The 16,425-nt window shown below is 57.5% G+C and overlaps 1 protein-coding gene across 2 annotated transcripts in view; it reads left to right on the top strand.

Moving 5' to 3' along the window:
* ZBTB16 (zinc finger and BTB domain containing 16) overlaps nucleotides 1–8,205 on the top strand; it is a 186,452-nt gene extending 178,247 nt beyond the window's left edge. For both annotated transcript variants that reach the window (XM_054724758.1, XM_008150146.3), the window contains 2 exons: nucleotides 853–1,020; nucleotides 2,937–8,205. In XM_054724758.1, coding sequence (XP_054580733.1) covers nucleotides 853–1,020; nucleotides 2,937–3,166 — 398 coding nt within the window. In that variant the 3' untranslated portion in view covers nucleotides 3,167–8,205. The remainder of the gene's footprint in view (nucleotides 1–852; nucleotides 1,021–2,936) is intronic.
* The last annotated feature ends 8,220 nt before the right edge of the window (nucleotides 8,206–16,425 follow it).

Here is a 16,425-nt window from a genome sequence, read left to right as displayed (position 1 = left end):
AAGCATCTCTAACATCTCCGTTTTCTCATCTGTAAGAAGAGAATAAGAGTAATACCTTTCTTGTAATGTCCTTGCAGTGATTACGTGAGATGAGCCATGTGAAGTTTTCATACAGTAGTGAGCCCTCAAAAATGTGGGCCATTTTCATCAGAAAGTGCCATAAAAACTATACCACTGCTGCTAAAGAACAAAATGCTGGACTTTTTTTTCTCTTTGGGGACAGAGAAGAAAGTGTAACCTCGTTTTGCCGGGGGCGGGGGGGGGTGGGGGAGAGGGGACTGAAGAGAAGCTTCCAAACAGGTGATTTTTGAGCTGGGCTTTGAAGGGTGACTAGGAGTTCGCTGGGGAGAGAAGAGAAAATCAAGTGGAGAGAATGGTTGTGTAAAACTGTGGAGGAGGGAAGGGGCAGAAGGCATTTTGGAAGAATGTTCTCGTTGTTCCCAAATTGGAGGGATTTCTTAAGGGCAGGTCCTCAGGCTGGAGCGGCTTTTGCCCCTGACCTAGAGGAAAGGACGGGAAGGTAGCGTGAGAAGCTGAAAGGCCAGGTCTCGGAGCCCCCACGCCTGCTCTAGCCTCGAGGGGGCCTGCTCTCTGGGGACTGCTGTTTATCTCAAGCAAATGGGCTCTCTCTTCCTGGGTGTGGCCCGTGGCCTGTGGGTGACCATTGGGCCACAGTAAGGTACAGACGTGTGTGAAGGGGGCTCCCTGTTGATGCCCTGGGGGCCGGCCGAGGTTGGGTTCTGACCTTCAGTGGTGTTTGCAGGTGGTGAATGCAGGCACTCATCCTCCTGCTGTCCCCTAAAGCGGGGGCCGGGATAGGCAAAGCCCTGAACCAGCCCCTTGTCCCCGCAGGCGACCACCCGTACGAGTGTGAGTTCTGTGGCAGCTGCTTCCGGGATGAGAGCACACTCAAAAGCCACAAGCGCATCCACACGGGCGAGAAGCCCTACGAGTGCAATGGCTGCGGCAAGAAGTTCAGCCTCAAGCACCAGCTGGAGACGCACTACCGGGTGCACACAGGTACCGAGGGCCAGAGCGGCCCTGAGCTGGCTCTGGAACGTGCGCGGGGTGGCGGGCAGGTGGCTCCCAGAGAAGCCAGGGCTGAACGGAAGGGTAGGGCAGGTTCTGCTAAGGGTTGTGTGTTGACCTGCGTGCCACTGCCCCTTGCAAGACTGAGGCAGGCATTGCTAACGAGCACTCCATCCTCGCCTGTGGCCAATGCAAGAAAGCAGAGCGATGACGACGCGAGTCCTCTGCCTCCTGTCCCTCCGCCCTCCTCTGAACAGGGCAGCCACCTCCCCTCGTCACAGGAGGCTTCCCAGGGGGCGAGACTACCTTCCACTGCCTCTTCTCAGAGGAAGTCCTTCTGAGGAAGCCCAGACCGGCCCTCCCGGCAGCCCTAACCAGTGGCTCCCAGATCACGCAGGATGACGTCTGTCTGTGAATCCCGAATTAGGTTTCCCCAAGTAGCTGAAAGTGATGGTTAGGGTAGTTTTTCACTTGACAGAGTAGGAATGAGAGGGCATTGAGTTAGGTTACGGTGAGGGTTGAGAAGTCCTAAGTTACAGTTAGGTTCTGAGATTGGAGGAGCAGATACATTTAAAAAACCCAAGTGTGGGATGTTTTGCCGTTTCAAAGGGACTTCATGTTCCTTTTTACATAATAGAAACATGAGCTACACGTTGCCCTGGGGTCCATCGGCGGCCCGGCAGGAGCGGCCCGGTGCCCAGGCCTGCCAGCTGGGGCAGTGGGTGCTGGGCGCCTGCTGGTGGAAGCCCGGTTTGCACATCTCTTCCCAACTGCAAGTTCAGTGGCGTCACCTGGGCTGCTGCTTCGCCTTGGCCATGGTGGGAGTAGTCACAGCGTGGCCATGGCAAGTGCTGCACATCCAGGCCTGCAGGGAACCGCTCGTTGCAGGTTCCTTCACCAGCCCACCACTGGTTGGGGGAAGGTAGCTCCTCAGAAGGACTTCCTCTGAGAAGAGGCAGTGGAAGGTAGTAGTCTCGCCACCTGGGAAGCCTCCTGTGACGAGGGGAGGTGGCTGCCCTGTTCAGAGGAGGGCGGAGGGACAGGAGGCAGAGGACTCGTGTCGTCATCGCTCTGCTTTCTTGCATTGGCCACAGGCGAGGATGGAGTGCTCGCTGCTGGCCACTAGAGTGACCTAGAGATTCCCCAGGGGCCTGGGCCTCCTTAGCCCTTGTCGGGGATGTGGCCTGGCAGGTGGATCATTAAATGCATTGGCAGTGGCTATTGTAAATAGCAGGTCGATAGTTAGATCACTTCGGCTGTTCATTACTTCATTATCTGCTGGGCCCTCTGCATGGAGGAGTATCGATAGTGAGATGGCTGGCCAGTTAATTACTGTATCGGAACAAGGTTCCCTCACTCCTCAGCTCAGCTCCAGGGGACTCCAACAGGAGGCCTCAAGCCGTCCTGTCCCCCATTCCAGCCCCAGAGGGAAGGCGGGGGCCGGTGCAGGTTCTAAGAGCCTGTGATGATATGCAAGCCCAGATGCAGATGTTTGAAGGACGAGGTCCCTCATCTCACCGCACCCCTTCTCCCCACCATCTGTAGCCCCGCTCCCCTGGAAGGAACTGCTGAAGGGCCATCCCCAAGGAAGTTCTGGGCGTCCCTGCCCCCTTTCCAGACCCCCATGTCCCTCCTTCTGAAGAGAGAAGAAGAGAAAGGCCAGGGACTAGGGTTGTGCTGCATACCGCCGCCGCTGGCTGCATGCAGCTGTTCAATTAATGACAGGAAATACCATGAAGACGAGGCCCCAGTCGCACTGGCATATTTCAGGCGCTCAGCTGCCATGTGTGACGAGGGCCACCATGCCAGGTGCACCCACCGTGCTGGGAAGTGTGACCAGGGTGGGCGAGGGCCCAGCGCGCCCCAGGGGAGGCGCTCACAGCTCTCCCGCTGCCCTCCTTCCACAGGTGAGAAGCCCTTCGAGTGCAAGCTGTGCCACCAGCGCTCCCGGGACTACTCGGCCATGATCAAGCACCTGAGGACGCACAACGGTGCCTCGCCCTACCAGTGCACCATCTGCACCGAGTACTGCCCCAGCCTGTCCTCCATGCAGAAGCACATGAAGGGCCACAAGCCCGAGGAGATCCCGCCCGACTGGAGGATAGAGAAGACGTACCTGTACCTGTGCTACGTGTGAAGCCAGGCCGGGCGGGGGCGGAGGAGCAGGAGCGAGAGGAGGAGTTAGAGCAGGATGGAGTCGAGGAAGGATTGTGCAAAAAATACATGTCTATATATAAGGGAAAAAGGAAGAAAAAGGAAACCTGGTAGCGATCTGGCCTTGGGGTCTCTCTGGGGCTCCAGGTGACCAGGATGCCCGGCCATGGCCCCTTCCCGGGCCGCCATCCCTCCTCTCCTGGCTGGAGGTGGGCCTAATTTCTTGGGTGGGGGTGGAGGGGGCTTTGTTCTGCTCAGACCCTCTTTTATGTCCAGAAATGGAGTCTGGGAAGAAGGTGAGGGTGTTCGGGTCAGAGCCAGTCTCTGCCTGCCATCCTCAGCCTTCTCAGAAGATGGAGGCTCTGGGGGGCCAGGGGCAGGGGGCTGCAGATGGTGGGGCTGGACTGGGGCGCTGGCTGACACTCAGAGTGGCAGCTGGTTTGCTGGGGGCAGATTGGGGTGGGGAAGGGAGCCTCTTCCCCTCCCTCATTTCACCTGTTGCTTCCCTCTGCTCTGCTGATCTGCATGTCCCTCTCCGTCTTCAGGAGCCTCAAGGCTCTTGCCCCTCCCCCAGCTCCTGGTCTCTGCCTCCCCCTGCCTCCTCTCCTCCAGTTCAGGGAGTGCCCAGCCTCCCCGCCCCTCCAACTACCACCCCCAGCTCCAACCCAGAGCCCCACTCCCACCCTTAGCCTCTGAGGACACAAAGCAAAGGGAAGACCCACCCTCAGAAAGCCCTGTCCTGAGAGATTTGCCTCCCAGATGGAAAAACAGCTAAATATATACAAATACATGGGTCCCCCAATACCCGGACAGGGTTCCCTGCCACCCTCCTCAGTCCCTGGGAGAAGGAATCCGTGAGAGGGCTGCTGTCCCGGGGGAGGCCCTGGATGTCCTTCTCCAGGTGTGCCCTCCCCCGGAGAAGGGGGCACCTGCCGGGAGTCAGGGTGCTGGCCAAGGGGGGTGCTGTTGAGTCATTCTGGGGACCTTTTAAACACCCCAGACCTGGTGAGCGCAGTGGGAACCCCAGGTCCAGAGAGGGCACAGAATTCCTGGCTCACCGGCCCCCCCCCTCCCCACCCCCGCCAGGCCGCAGGAAGAGGAGGAGTTGTTGAAAGCGCTTCGGCCTTGTGTTACTTCTTTTGTGTGTCCGGGTTCCCCTGTTAGCACACTGTGCTTGAATTACCTCAGTTTTTTGTGACCTCGTGAGCTTTTGTAACCCCTGCATCTCTCTTTTTGGTTGGGGGTTGGAAGAATGGGGAGGGAGTCCTTTTCTGTTTCTTGTGTAAATTAATAGTTGGCTTAGTACCTGTTAGCTGGCCAAGGCCCCCATCCCGGAGCAGCCATCTTCCAGCTGGAAGGAGCTGCGCAGAAGGATGGAGTCCTCGGGACCTGGGTGTGGGGGCTGGGTCCCCGGAAGGTGGGCGGAGGGGGAGGGGTATTGGGGGCCTTTGGAGTCACTGTTGGCTCTGCCCACAGCATGAACTCATCATGCCCCCCATCGGTTCAGCCTAAAACACTCTGGACACAATCCCCCCTTTCTTACAGTTTGCTGGGTCTGAGGGCTTGTGTTACTCAGATCCTCGCATCTGCGCAACCCCGCCTCTGTGTGCGACCCCACCTCTGGGTGCGACCCACCTCTGTGTGCCACCCACCTCTGTGTGCGACCCGCCTCTGTGTGCATTATCATTGCCAAAATCGGTCTGTTTCCTGGCTGCGAGGGATGCGCCAGTCGTGGCTCTGCTGCGCTGGTGGGGTGTTGTTTTCTGAAAGCTACCTCTTCTGTTCGTCCCGTTCCTTTGTCCCCTCCTGCTGGCCTGCGGCGCGCTGCCTGCTCAGCCTCCGCCCGAGCTTAGGAAAGCGCATTGGCCGCGTTTGTGTTCACTGTGGGATGGGCCCTCTGTTTCATCTCATGCTTTATTTGTCCACGTTATTTTCTTTCCTTTCTCTCTCTGAGAAAGTCGTGGCTGCGTTTTTATCTTAGGTTTTAAAAAGTGGTTTAGGGAAGCGGTTGGGGGAGAAGCGTTGTGAGGAGTATAGGGAAGTCGGAGGGATGGGTGCTGCTGTGACCACCCCTGTCCCTTGGCCCCATCCCTCCAGTCTTGCCCACCCAATTTGAAGGCCTTAAAAACTGTTGGGGGTATAGTGTTGGGGGCGGGGCATGTCGCTGGACTGTTGGTTGGGGGTGATAAATAGGGAGGATGCTACTTTGCAATTATAATAATGAGTTAGTGCTTGGGGAAGGAAGAAGCTAAACTTGAAGCCCAGAGCAGTTGTGTTTATAATGTGAAGAGGGAATCTCTGGGGAGGAGCCGTCTGTAGGAATTCGTTGTGCACTATGGCTTCCTCCCCCAGTCTGGGGAGAAAGGGGGACTGGCTGGGCCCGGGATCTGTCAGTCCCAGGAGACAGTGTTTTAACAGCAAGATGTCATTGAACTTCGGTGGGGAAGGAAAAGAAATCAAACTATTCCGTAGACCTGGCTGACACTCTCACTGGCCCCACCGCCCAGCAGCCGGGGTCTCCTTCCCTTTACGTAAAAGCTGAGAGGGTGGAGCTAATCTTACAAATGGTAATATTTTTGTAATGTTCGTTAGTTCCTTCGTCACTTCTACAGGCCCTTGCCCTTTCCTTTTGTAATGTGCATAGGAAAAAAAAAAAGACAAAAAAAACACCACCACCACCACCAAAATGTCCCTTTGTGTGTGTGTGTGTGCGTGTGTGTGCGTGCGCGTGTGCTGCTTGTGTGCGGTGTGAGGTCAGGCAGTGTGGCGTCTGCTGGCGCAGCACTGCACGGTACTAAGTCGGACCTGTGCCCCTCGGGCCCCAGGGAACCCCAGTAGGGAGGCAGGGAGAGGGGCCCGGACTGCAGTTTCTGAAGGGCGCTGGGTGGGAGACCTGTAGCTTGCTTTATTCCCCCTCGGCCCCCACAAAGCCTCAGACACCCTGGACAGAGGCCAGCGTGCCTCCTGTTCGGCTTCCTGCTCACGAAGGTGAGAATTCTGATCTTGCCAAGGCCGCCGTGGCCAGGCCTAAGGGCAAGGTGAGGGCCAGGAATCATCTGGAGGTTTTGCTGTGTCGGATAGAGGGGGCTTGGAGACTAGGCGGGAGGAGGCTGCTCCCCGCCAGGTGAGGTCTGAGTGGCTTGACTCCCCTCTTCTCTCTGCCCTCTGGCCCTTGGCCACCTGCGGCCTTTGGCTGTGGCCGGTGGCCTCACCTTGTCCAGCGTCTCACGCTCTCCAGTCTGCAGGGTCCAGGTTGGCCACGGTCCCTTCCCTGGGCTCACTCCTGCAGGCGTGTCCCCGATGCTTCCAGTGACAGTGCCCTCACGCGTGCTCCTTCCCCAGTCCCTCCTTCACTCGCTCGAAGCATTAAGACCCTCCGTGTGTAGGATAGACAGATATATATAGAGAGATATATAGCAAGAGAGATATAAATAGTAACTATCACTGCTGCTCTGGAGGAGGCCACGGATGTGAGGAAGGTGGACCTGGGGTGCGGGGGTGGGGAGGGAGGCTGGGGGACCCAGTGATTCAGTACAATCCAGGGATGCAATGTGGGCTTGTTGAATGTTTGTGCCTGAACAGTTTTCCATGTTTAGAAAAAAAGAAAAGGAAAACAACCTGCTGCAGTTTTTCGCAAGGTGCGTGGCACCCTTCGGGGTGCTGCTGGTGCGGGGGCTGTGGGCAGAGGCCCGGGAGGGAGCGGGCCTTTGGGCTCCCGTCTTCAGGGGAGTGAGCGGCGGGGGGCGGGTCTGCGGCCGGTCCCTGCCAGCCCAGCAGGAGTGAGCGCACGGGATGTAAGACGGAAGCGGAGAAAGAAGAAGCCGTCCGTTCGTTGTTCTAGGCCTGTGGTACGTTGTTCTCCCCTCCCCTCCTGTTTCCTCCTTTGGGGAGCTTCATGGCAGCGCCTGCCTGGACATTCAGCGGGAGCTCAACAGCCAGACAAACGCTTCACGGAAACGGGTGGGTGCGGGTGTGGGGGCGGGGGGAGGCAGAGCCAGCCAGGAGAGGGCCAGGAGGTAGGCTGGGGAGAGGGGTGCAGGCCCCACTGCCCTGTTAGCCAGCAGCCCTGCTCCCCGAGTCCCGGGTGCCCCCTTTGCAGACAGGGTACCTGCCCCTGGCGTGTGTCCTAGAACTTGTTCACTTAGCGTTAGGCATGATCTGTGTGAGGGGACGGCGCCGTGGTGGTGCGCCGTGACATCCGCCCCATCTATATAAAGATAAATCTATATAAATATATACATATATGTGTGTAAAGCAAAGCACTGGGGCCCCGGCCCTGCTGGACCAAGCAAAGCCCAGCCTTCGGTCTGGGTGTTCCGTTTTGTTTGTTTGTTTGTTTTTTGTGGCTCGTCTTTTGTCGTGACAGCACAAGTGCCAGTCCGATCGCTCTGTGTTACAGATAGTGTTTTAATTAATTGCTGTTCTAGTTCATGTCTACCTCAGCACCTCCTCTTAGCCTAATTTTAGGAGGTTGCCCAATTTTGTTTCTTCAATTATACTGGTTACTTTTTTGTACAAATCTCTCTTTCTCCTTCTCTCTCCCTTCCGCTGCTCTGTCCCTCTCCCCCCCCCCCACCCCCTTTCATTTCTGTTGGTTTGTTTCACTTTCCCCCCCCCACCCCCACCCCTGCCCCAGCCTGGTGACCCCAGGTTTGCTTGCCAGTCCCATCTGCCCAGCCCCGAAGCCGTCCCCTCCCAGTTGTGCGGTCCTGGGTGAGCTCTGCGCCTCTGCCTTCGTTTCGTGTAGATGGATGCGTTTCTCTGTAATTCCAGTGTTCTGACAACATTTAAAGGAAAAAATGAATTTACTGCTGCAGGTTTCTCTCTCCATGTGTCACTAAGTGAAGTTGTGCCTTCTATAGCAAAGAGAATATTTTTTACATCCTACTAACAGTAGATTTTTTTGTAGTGAACATTTTTTTGTATTTTTATTTATAAGTCTCATAAGAAAAATAGCAATGTTCAGTTGTATACCTTGAATCTGCAGTTAGAAGAGAATAAAGTTAATTCAGTTGTCTCTGGCATGAGGTGTCCCTGTTTGTAAAACTGGTTTGTCTTCTCTGCCTTTTCTTGGGCGGGGGGGACATAGAGGAACTGAGATTTCCGTCTGCGGAGGGAAGAGAGAGCTCTGGACGCCACATTCAGCCGTATCCGTGCGCCAGTTCGATGTCCCATTTACCAGGCACAGAACCGCTCCATGTCGTGGTTTTCTAACCGGTAAAGAAAACCGGGCACGCGGTGCTATCACGACCCGTGGTGCCGCGTGTGAAGCAGGCACGGGCTCATCGTTCCTTCAGCCGGCAGTCCTGGCCGCCTGGCCCGGTGCAGAGGGAGGTGCCTGGCCGGGGGCTGAGGGAGGTGCCTGGCCGGGGGCTGCAGGAAGCCGGTGCACCTGCCCTCGGGGAGCTGGCCTGGTCGGCCGCCCGCCGAGGCTCCGTGGGCTGTGCTGGCAGAGCTTGCTCCGGATCACACAGCTGATGAGTAGCAGAGTCAGAACTTGCATCCACATCTCCTGATACCAAATTAGGTTTGTCTCTCGGGGACTCCAGAGGCAGGGCTGTTACTAAGAGAGACATTTTTACGTCTTAGCTTCAGCAAGCGTCAGAAATTTCTCAGCAAGAAGCTGCCCCCCAATTTTTAAGGCCCCTGGGTCTGTCGCAGCCAAGCCCCATGGAGAAAGGAGATTGGACCAGAGGGAAAGGCACAGGTGGGAGGTGGGGTGCAAGCCCAGCGTCACCACCAGCAGAATAAATAAAGCATTCCCGCAAAACTCGGGGGCACCCTCCCGCCTCCTCTCCCTGTCTCTGGGCCAAGGCGTCCTCTCCAGGCCTTCCTTGCCCCTCCCTGGGGCTGGGAGCTTTGCCCCGGTTGTTGAGCTGGGAAGCCAGTTCTGCCCAGTCCTAGACCTGCTGGCTCAGTGCCTCCGCCCAAAGCCTTCCGCCTGCCCTGCTCCGACCAAAGTCACCCATCTCCTCACTGCAACCCAGGACACAGCGCCTTCCGGTGGGGAACCAGTGCTCGGGGCCCACCTGACCTGGAGATGGCTGCAGGCCTTGGTGGGGCGAGGGGGGCGGGATTCGGGGAACCAGTGCTCGGGGCCCACCTGACCTGGAGATGGCTGCAGGCCTTGGCGGGGGGCGGGGGGCGGGGGGCAGGATGCGGGGAACCAGTGCTCGGGGCCCACCTGACCTGGAGATGGCTGCAGGCCTTGGCGGGGGAAGGGGGGTGGGGGGCAGGATGCAGAGAACCATTGCCCACCTGACCTGCATTACGGGGGGTCACTGGGAGCCATCGCCCTGCACCCTGCGGCACCGAAGCCTGTGAGGGGCCCTGCTCTGGGCCTCACCTGCCTGCTTGGGCGTGGACTTGAAGAGGGGCCTCCCATCCCCTCTGTCCCTGAGGGGCCGAGGGAACCGAATTGAGAACACACTGGCCGGATGCCCTTCCCAGGAACAACACCCAGGGCGCCCTCCAGCCCTCCAGCCCGTGGCTTGTCTGTCTGTCTGCTTCCTTCTCTTTTCTCTCTGCTCCTCTCTCTCTCTCGTCTTCCCTTCCCTTCATCTCTCTTTTTTCCTTTCACCTCATCTTTCTTCTCTGTCTCCACTCCTCCTTGTGTTTTTGTTGTTCTTTTTCTGTTTTTGCTTTTGTGTGTCTGTCTCACATTCATTCCCTCTCCCCATATTTCTCATCTTGGAAACAATCCTTTGCCAAGAATATATTGGGTTAGATTTTGAGCCCCTGTCTCCACTCCTCCAAGCCATCCATCCATCCCTTTCTTCTCTGGTCCTGGGCACTCCCCAGGCCTCACCCCTCCTGGGGTCTCCCTCCCGCCGAAGGCTCCCGTCCCTCCCCCACACTCCTCCCCACTTAGGCCTCAGCTTTCTCCTGACAGATGGGAGGGAGTGAGCACTGCCTCTTTAAAACAACATTTAATCGCCGTTTTCTGTTCTTGGACATCAAAGCTGGGGCTTAGGCACTGCGCTGGGGTCGCTGCGGTGCAGGCTCTGGGGGAGAGGAGGGGCGTGAATAGGCCCTGGCTGAATGGGCTTTGTGTGGCTGCCAGGGTCTGCCTGCTTTACATGCTCTTTGACCCAGATATGATCTCATGGAGAGAAAGGGGCCCCGGCGGGGCCGGCCTGAGAACGCTCCGTGGCCCCGCTCCATCCTTCCCCCTCCCCCGGAGCCCTGGCCCAGCTGCCCTCTGCCCCAGCCCCGAGCCCTGGGCAGCCTCCTCCCGGACAGGACTTGCCAGAAGGGCACTCTGCTGGGGTCAGAGGAGGGGTCAGGCAGCTGGGGGAGGGGCCACATTCCTCCTGAATGTGTCTCCAAGGATATTACGTGGGAGCCCCCTCCGCACAAGGTCCCTCTGGCCAAGGCTGATTGGGTTCAGGTGGGCCCTAGGGTCGCATCCTGTCGGCCTTAACAGCCCTCCTTCCAGCCGCTCTGCGGGCTGCCCTCTGCCCAAGCCGGGAGCCAGCAGACTTGCTGAAGGCCTGAGCACGGTGTGGCCGTCGTCCAAGGCCGCGGCCTTCCCCATCCAGCCCTACATTGCCAGGCTCCCCTGACCCCCGCCAGGAGGAGAGCAGGCGGGAGCACTGGCCACACTGCTCCGCCTGCCCCTGGCCCCACCTCTGCTTCCTCTGAGCAGCCAGAGGGATCCTCCAGAAGTGCAAACCGCATCCTGTCAGCCCTCGGGCTAAAGGCCCGGGTGGCTCCTCACGGCTCAGGATGGAATCTGAACTCCTCACGAGGCCGGCGAGGCCCGTGGTGACAGGGCCCTGTGCTCGCCGTCCCGCCTTGTCTCGGAGTCACCCGCATGGCCCGAGGCCACCCCCTGCTCTGCTCCGGAAGCTGGACCACAGGTGATTCTGAAGACGCGGAGATCCGCCCCCCGTGGGCCTTGCACACGCTGTGTCCTCTGGGGGGAAGGGCCCCAAAGCACACACTCCCCTCCCTTCCGCCTGGCCACCTCAGCGTCTCATCACTCCGGTCGCAGCTCACACCTTTCTCTCAGGAAACCTTGGCTGGCCTGAGCCGGATGGTGCCTCCAGGCTGCACCTGCCGTTGTGCACCCGCAATCACCTGCTTTCTGAGCTGTCACTGCCCGGCTTGAAGCTTCCTGCAGGCAAGCATTGTGTCTCACACGTCTTCCTGTGCCCAGAGCCTAACGCTGTCTGGTGCGTGGCACACACCCAGTGACCCTTTGTTGAATACACAAATGGAAGAAGGGGGTGGAGAGGGAGGGAAGGAGAGAGGCAACGTGCATCCAGGGCTGAGGTTGCAGTTGCCACGGATGGTGAAACGGGTTACTCCGTGTACATGACGTGCCCACCCAGGCCTTGTGCATGCGCGTCCCCGGCTGCAGAGGCCACAGCGCAGGCACTCCTGCTTCCCTCACATGTGTCATGTCAGTGCACAGACACCTGAACGGCGTTTGCCATGTGCAAAGGGAGGAGCAGCCAGCAGAGGACACTGCTCATCGCAGGCAGGGTGCTCCCTGGGCATCGCTGTGTGTGTGTGTGTGTGTGTGTGTGTGTGCACGTGTGCATGCGCACACATGTGCATGCGGACACCTGGTCCCCTGCCACGATGGTCTCAGCAGTTCTGGGCCCACCATCCCCGCCCGCAGGCCGTGGCCCTCCCGGGCTGCGGGAGGGCGGGCTCCTCGGGGCTGTGTTCTGCGCTCCGGGCTGCCTCAGTGAAAGTGAACTCACTCATTTCAACCTGCCTGGCAGCCGCAGCCCCGCTGCGCTAATTGCCCTGTGGTTCTGAGCTGACTGCAGTGCACGGAGCTTAAGCCCTCCTTTACTTATTTACCGACTACATGAATAGCAAAGCCGCTGCTTCAGCTGCTCCCGGCTGTGTGCCGGCTGGCTGCACCCCGTTCCTCTGCATCTCCCCAGGGAGATGGGGTGCAGAGATGCAGCCTGGCACAGAGCCCCCGAATCTGCCACCCTCCCCGAGTCCCTGGGGCCCGGCAACAATGAGAAAATCACTGCCTTTGTCCACACGGACTCCAGACCAGAGGGAGGGGGCTCCTCGCTAGCTCGCCCGCCCGCCCGCCAGGATGACCTAGCTGCGCACACTCCGCAGCGCCCTTCGGCGCCCACAGCTTCTGTGAGGGGTGCGCACCCGACACCTCTTACAGCCTGGGAGGCTGGGGCTGGGACTCCGGAGCTGTTGGTGCTGACGGTGAGACTTGCAGCCCAGACTGAATTTCAACAGCTCTGTCTGGCCTCTCTGCACACTGCCTGCCCAGGAGCTGTCTCCCCTCTCCTGGCCCCACCCACCCAGGTCTGCCGACTGCCAGATTATTATGATCTCTGAACGCATAATAATCTGGCCACTCAGTGTATATCCTATATAATAAAAGGCTAATATGCAAATTGTCCCCTCGACCAGGATTTTGACCAGCAGGCAGGCCGGCCAACCGCCCATGTCCCCTCCCCCTGGCTAGGCTGGCCAGACCCCACCCATGCACAAATTCATGCACCAGGCCTCTAATTTATATATATTTATATATATATATATATATATATATATATATATACATACACACACACACACACACACACACACACACTGAGTGGCCAGATTATAATGCGTTTAGAGATCATAATAATCTGGCCACTCACTGCATGTTCTTATAGCTTCTACTCTGTGCCAGAAAGAGGTCCTGTGTTGAAGCAAAACCTCTATCTCCCAGCTTTGTCTGCCTTGCTTACATGCTTGCCAGAATTTGCTGGGAGCTCAGGTACTGGAGCCTTTCCTTCATGGTCAGCAGCCTTTCCCAGGGCAGACCCAAGTCCAGCCTTAGCCACACCCCCACCTCCCTCTTCCTGGCGATAGGGTCCTTCCTGTGCTCTTATTCCAGGGGACATGCGTGCCCACACCAGGCACTGCCTCCTCCTCAGCGTCCTATGCCCCATGGCAGAGCTGGGCCCTGCACTGAGGGCGTGGCCGCATTCTGAAGACCAGATGGGCCCCATCAAGGGTGGCACGGATGGATCCATGGGGTCAAGCACCCAGGCTCTGCTCCATTGGAAATAGCACGCGTGACTCCTAAGGAAAAGGGGGCAGTGGGGTCTGGCAGAGAAAACCTGGGGTTCAGAATCCAGACGACCTTGGTCTGAGGTCAGCTCTGCATTTACCGTGTGGCCTTGACTACATCTCAGAGTCGCTCTCAGGTTCTATTTCCTCAACTGTAAAATGGGTGCGGGAATGCCTGCCCTCTGCCCTCAGGACATCCACCCACTGAAATATAAGGCACAAGAATCGGCTTTCTAAACACCACGCTGCTGTAAAAATGAAAGTTACCAATGGTGGCCGGCTCAGGGGTGGCCAGGGAGAGGGGGTGGTGGCCTAGACCCTTATTTCCAGGCAAGAGCCCCTCCGCCAGGACCCGGGAACCTGGGGTCTGGAGTGGACGCGGCCTCTGCTGGCATCGCTGGGACTCTGTCGCCACCTGGTGGGCACTGGCTGTGGTGCTTCTGCTACTCAGCTGGGTCTGGAAGTGGGAAAGCCCAGCTTCCGTTCGGGTCCCTGCTGCACCAGGCGGGTGGGTAAGAGGAGAAGGTGGTCCAGATTGATGCCGGGGAAGAAACGCCTTAAACTACATGGCAGCTAGTTCAGTCGGACTTTCTAGAAGTTCTCCTGAGTTAGTTATTATTTCTATCCTGACCCATTTCTCCCGCCTTCCCCCCCACGGACTAACTGGCCTGGTCAAATGCAGCTTCTCCGGTCCCCAAGGCTGGGTTGGAGGTTGCTGTCAGCCAGGCCGCACCCCAGGGATCCCTGGGCCTCATCTTCCTGTGAGAAGACCAACCTCAGATGGAACCCAGCCCCTCGAAAGTGTTGCCACTGGGAGAGAAGCAGGCCCATGGGCGAAGGGTCACACAGAGCACCCCAGTCTGGCTCATGGGGGCCTGAGAGGTGACCCTAGGAACCAGAGGCCATGGAGCATCTCTTTCCTCCTGAGAAACGTCTGCGAGCCTGGGACAGCCACAGTGGAGGGTTGGTAAAGCCAGCTCCCGCCTCTAAAATAGAACTACCCTTCTCATGCAGGGAGCGAGCCTCCTGCCTGTCCCCAAGCCCCCCACAGCCCCACTCCGGCCGCTCACACGGGATGCTCAAGCTAACACCTGAGTTCTCCGGGAGACAGTGGACTCCCCATCCCGTGGGCATAGGGTCTAAGGGTTGTTTGGTTGGAAATGGTCTTAGGAAGGATCATTTTTGTCTCTCTTCTTGCCTCTTGGCACCTCCAGCCATTTCAAATGGATGCAGCTCGATGGTTTGGAAGGCCCTTCTCCACAATGAACGTCTAAGATTCTGACTCTTGCCAACTGTAAAGATCCTCAGAGCGAAGGGTACCTCTGGCTCCATATCACCCGCTAGGGCTTCTTTACAAAGCAGTGAGTCTCTGCCGCTCCTGGAGCAGCACGGCCTGCTGCTTAGAGTGGGCTTCTGGTGACACCTGGTGGTGAGAAAGGGGAATGCATGAATGAAGGCTGATCTGATGGGCAGAGGAAGGAAAGGGCCTTCCCGGATAAACGCCCTTCGGGAAGGGAGGAAGTCAGGAGGTGGCCGGAGCAGAGTAGGGAGTGGGAGGGGCTGGACCTCACAAATTTGACTTGACTGATAATCACCTTATTCTCAGAAGTCTCTTGCCAATTAACATTCCTTCTTAACATCCTAGCCCAGTGGTCGGCAAACTGCGGGCCACGGTTTGCCACTCTGTTGACTAATGAGTTTGCCGACCAGTGGGATAGGGGCTTAATCACAAGGAACAACAACAGCCTGTAATTATTGGAATCGAGAGTCTAGGTCAGCAAACTCATTAGTCAACAGAGCGGCAAACTGCGGCTCGCCAGCCGCATGTGGCTCGCAAGCCGCAGTTTGCCGACCACTGATCTAGCCCAAGCACCGGTCCTCAGCCTTTCCCTAATTCCCCAGAGCACAGCTGAGAGCAGGCTGGGACACTGGAAGTCACTTTCTCTGGTATCAAGGACGACAAATGAAAATGCGCAGCAAGGACAACAGAACAGCAGCCGGTCGCTGCCTGCCTTCCGGAAACAGAGGCCATCTGTCGTCCCAGCCCGCACCAAGCCCAGGAAGTGAGACCCGCGGGGACGTGTCTGGTGAATCCCGTGGCCTTCCTCCTAGTGAAGGTCTCTTGGGCTCTGGGTCTCACCCTCTGTGTCTTAGCTCTTTGCTCTGCACTTTTCTCTTCTCTCTGCTGCATCCGTTTTTCCCTCTCAACCTGATTATTCCCATCAGCATACAAACATCTATTTTACAAACCTTTCCCTGGCCCCCACATCCCCCGTTAGTTACCATCCAAACCCTTCTCCTTGGAACAGCAAAATTCTAGGCAGAGCTGTGATTGGCACCGTCTTCTTCATGTTCCTACAGCAGTTTCTGGCCCGAGTTTTATCTCTTTTACCCGATGGGAACTGTCTTGTCAAGCTCGGCCTGGCTCCGTCCTCCAGAACACTGGCGGCTTCGCTGTCTCACCGGATCTCCCAGCAGCTTCCGCCTACCTGGCTCCTGTGGAGATACTTACTCTCCTGGCGTCTCCCGGCCATGTGCTGCTGCCCAGTCTCCCCGGCTGGCTCCTCCGTCTTCCTCAGCTGGCGCTGTGGATGTTATTTCGATGATCTCTCAACGTGTCTGTGACCCTCTTTCCCTGTCTACCTGCTCCCCGCTTTGGTGTCTCGTCTACTTCTGTGGCTTTTACTGTGTGCTGATGCCACAATGTTTTACTCCAGCCTTGAGTTTTCCACCGAGTTCCTGACTCAGCTGCTTAGTTGACGCGTGCATTTTAAGGTCTAACAGGCATTGTCAACGAAACATGCCCTTATCAGAAGCCTTGTCCACACATATCCAGGCCTGTCACTTGGACTGGGCACCCAGGATAATGCCAGCTGCTAGAACAAACAGATTCGAAATAGGCAGCGGCTCAGATGTAATGGACGTTTTCTTCTCCTTTCACTGTCCGAGGTGAGCGCGTGTGGTCGGCAGGTGTCTCTTCCCTACATCCCGTGGTTCTGCCATCCCTGGAGGCCTTGCCATCATGTCTTCATCTCTCCAGAAGAAGGGGAGAGAGAGTTTGAAGGGGGCTTGCCTGCTTTTTAAAAACTGGGGGCCAGTAATGACATTATCTTTCCTGCTTTCATTCCATTGGACCAGTGATGGGCAACCTTTTGAGCTTGGTGTGTCAAACTTCGCCAAAAAACTGAGCAT

This window comes from Eptesicus fuscus, chromosome 13 (assembly GCF_027574615.1).
Source record: "Eptesicus fuscus isolate TK198812 chromosome 13, DD_ASM_mEF_20220401, whole genome shotgun sequence".
Taxonomy (NCBI): domain Eukaryota; kingdom Metazoa; phylum Chordata; class Mammalia; order Chiroptera; family Vespertilionidae; genus Eptesicus; species Eptesicus fuscus.
Note: the sequence above shows the minus strand (reverse complement) of the source record. Positions and strands in the feature narration are given on the sequence as shown.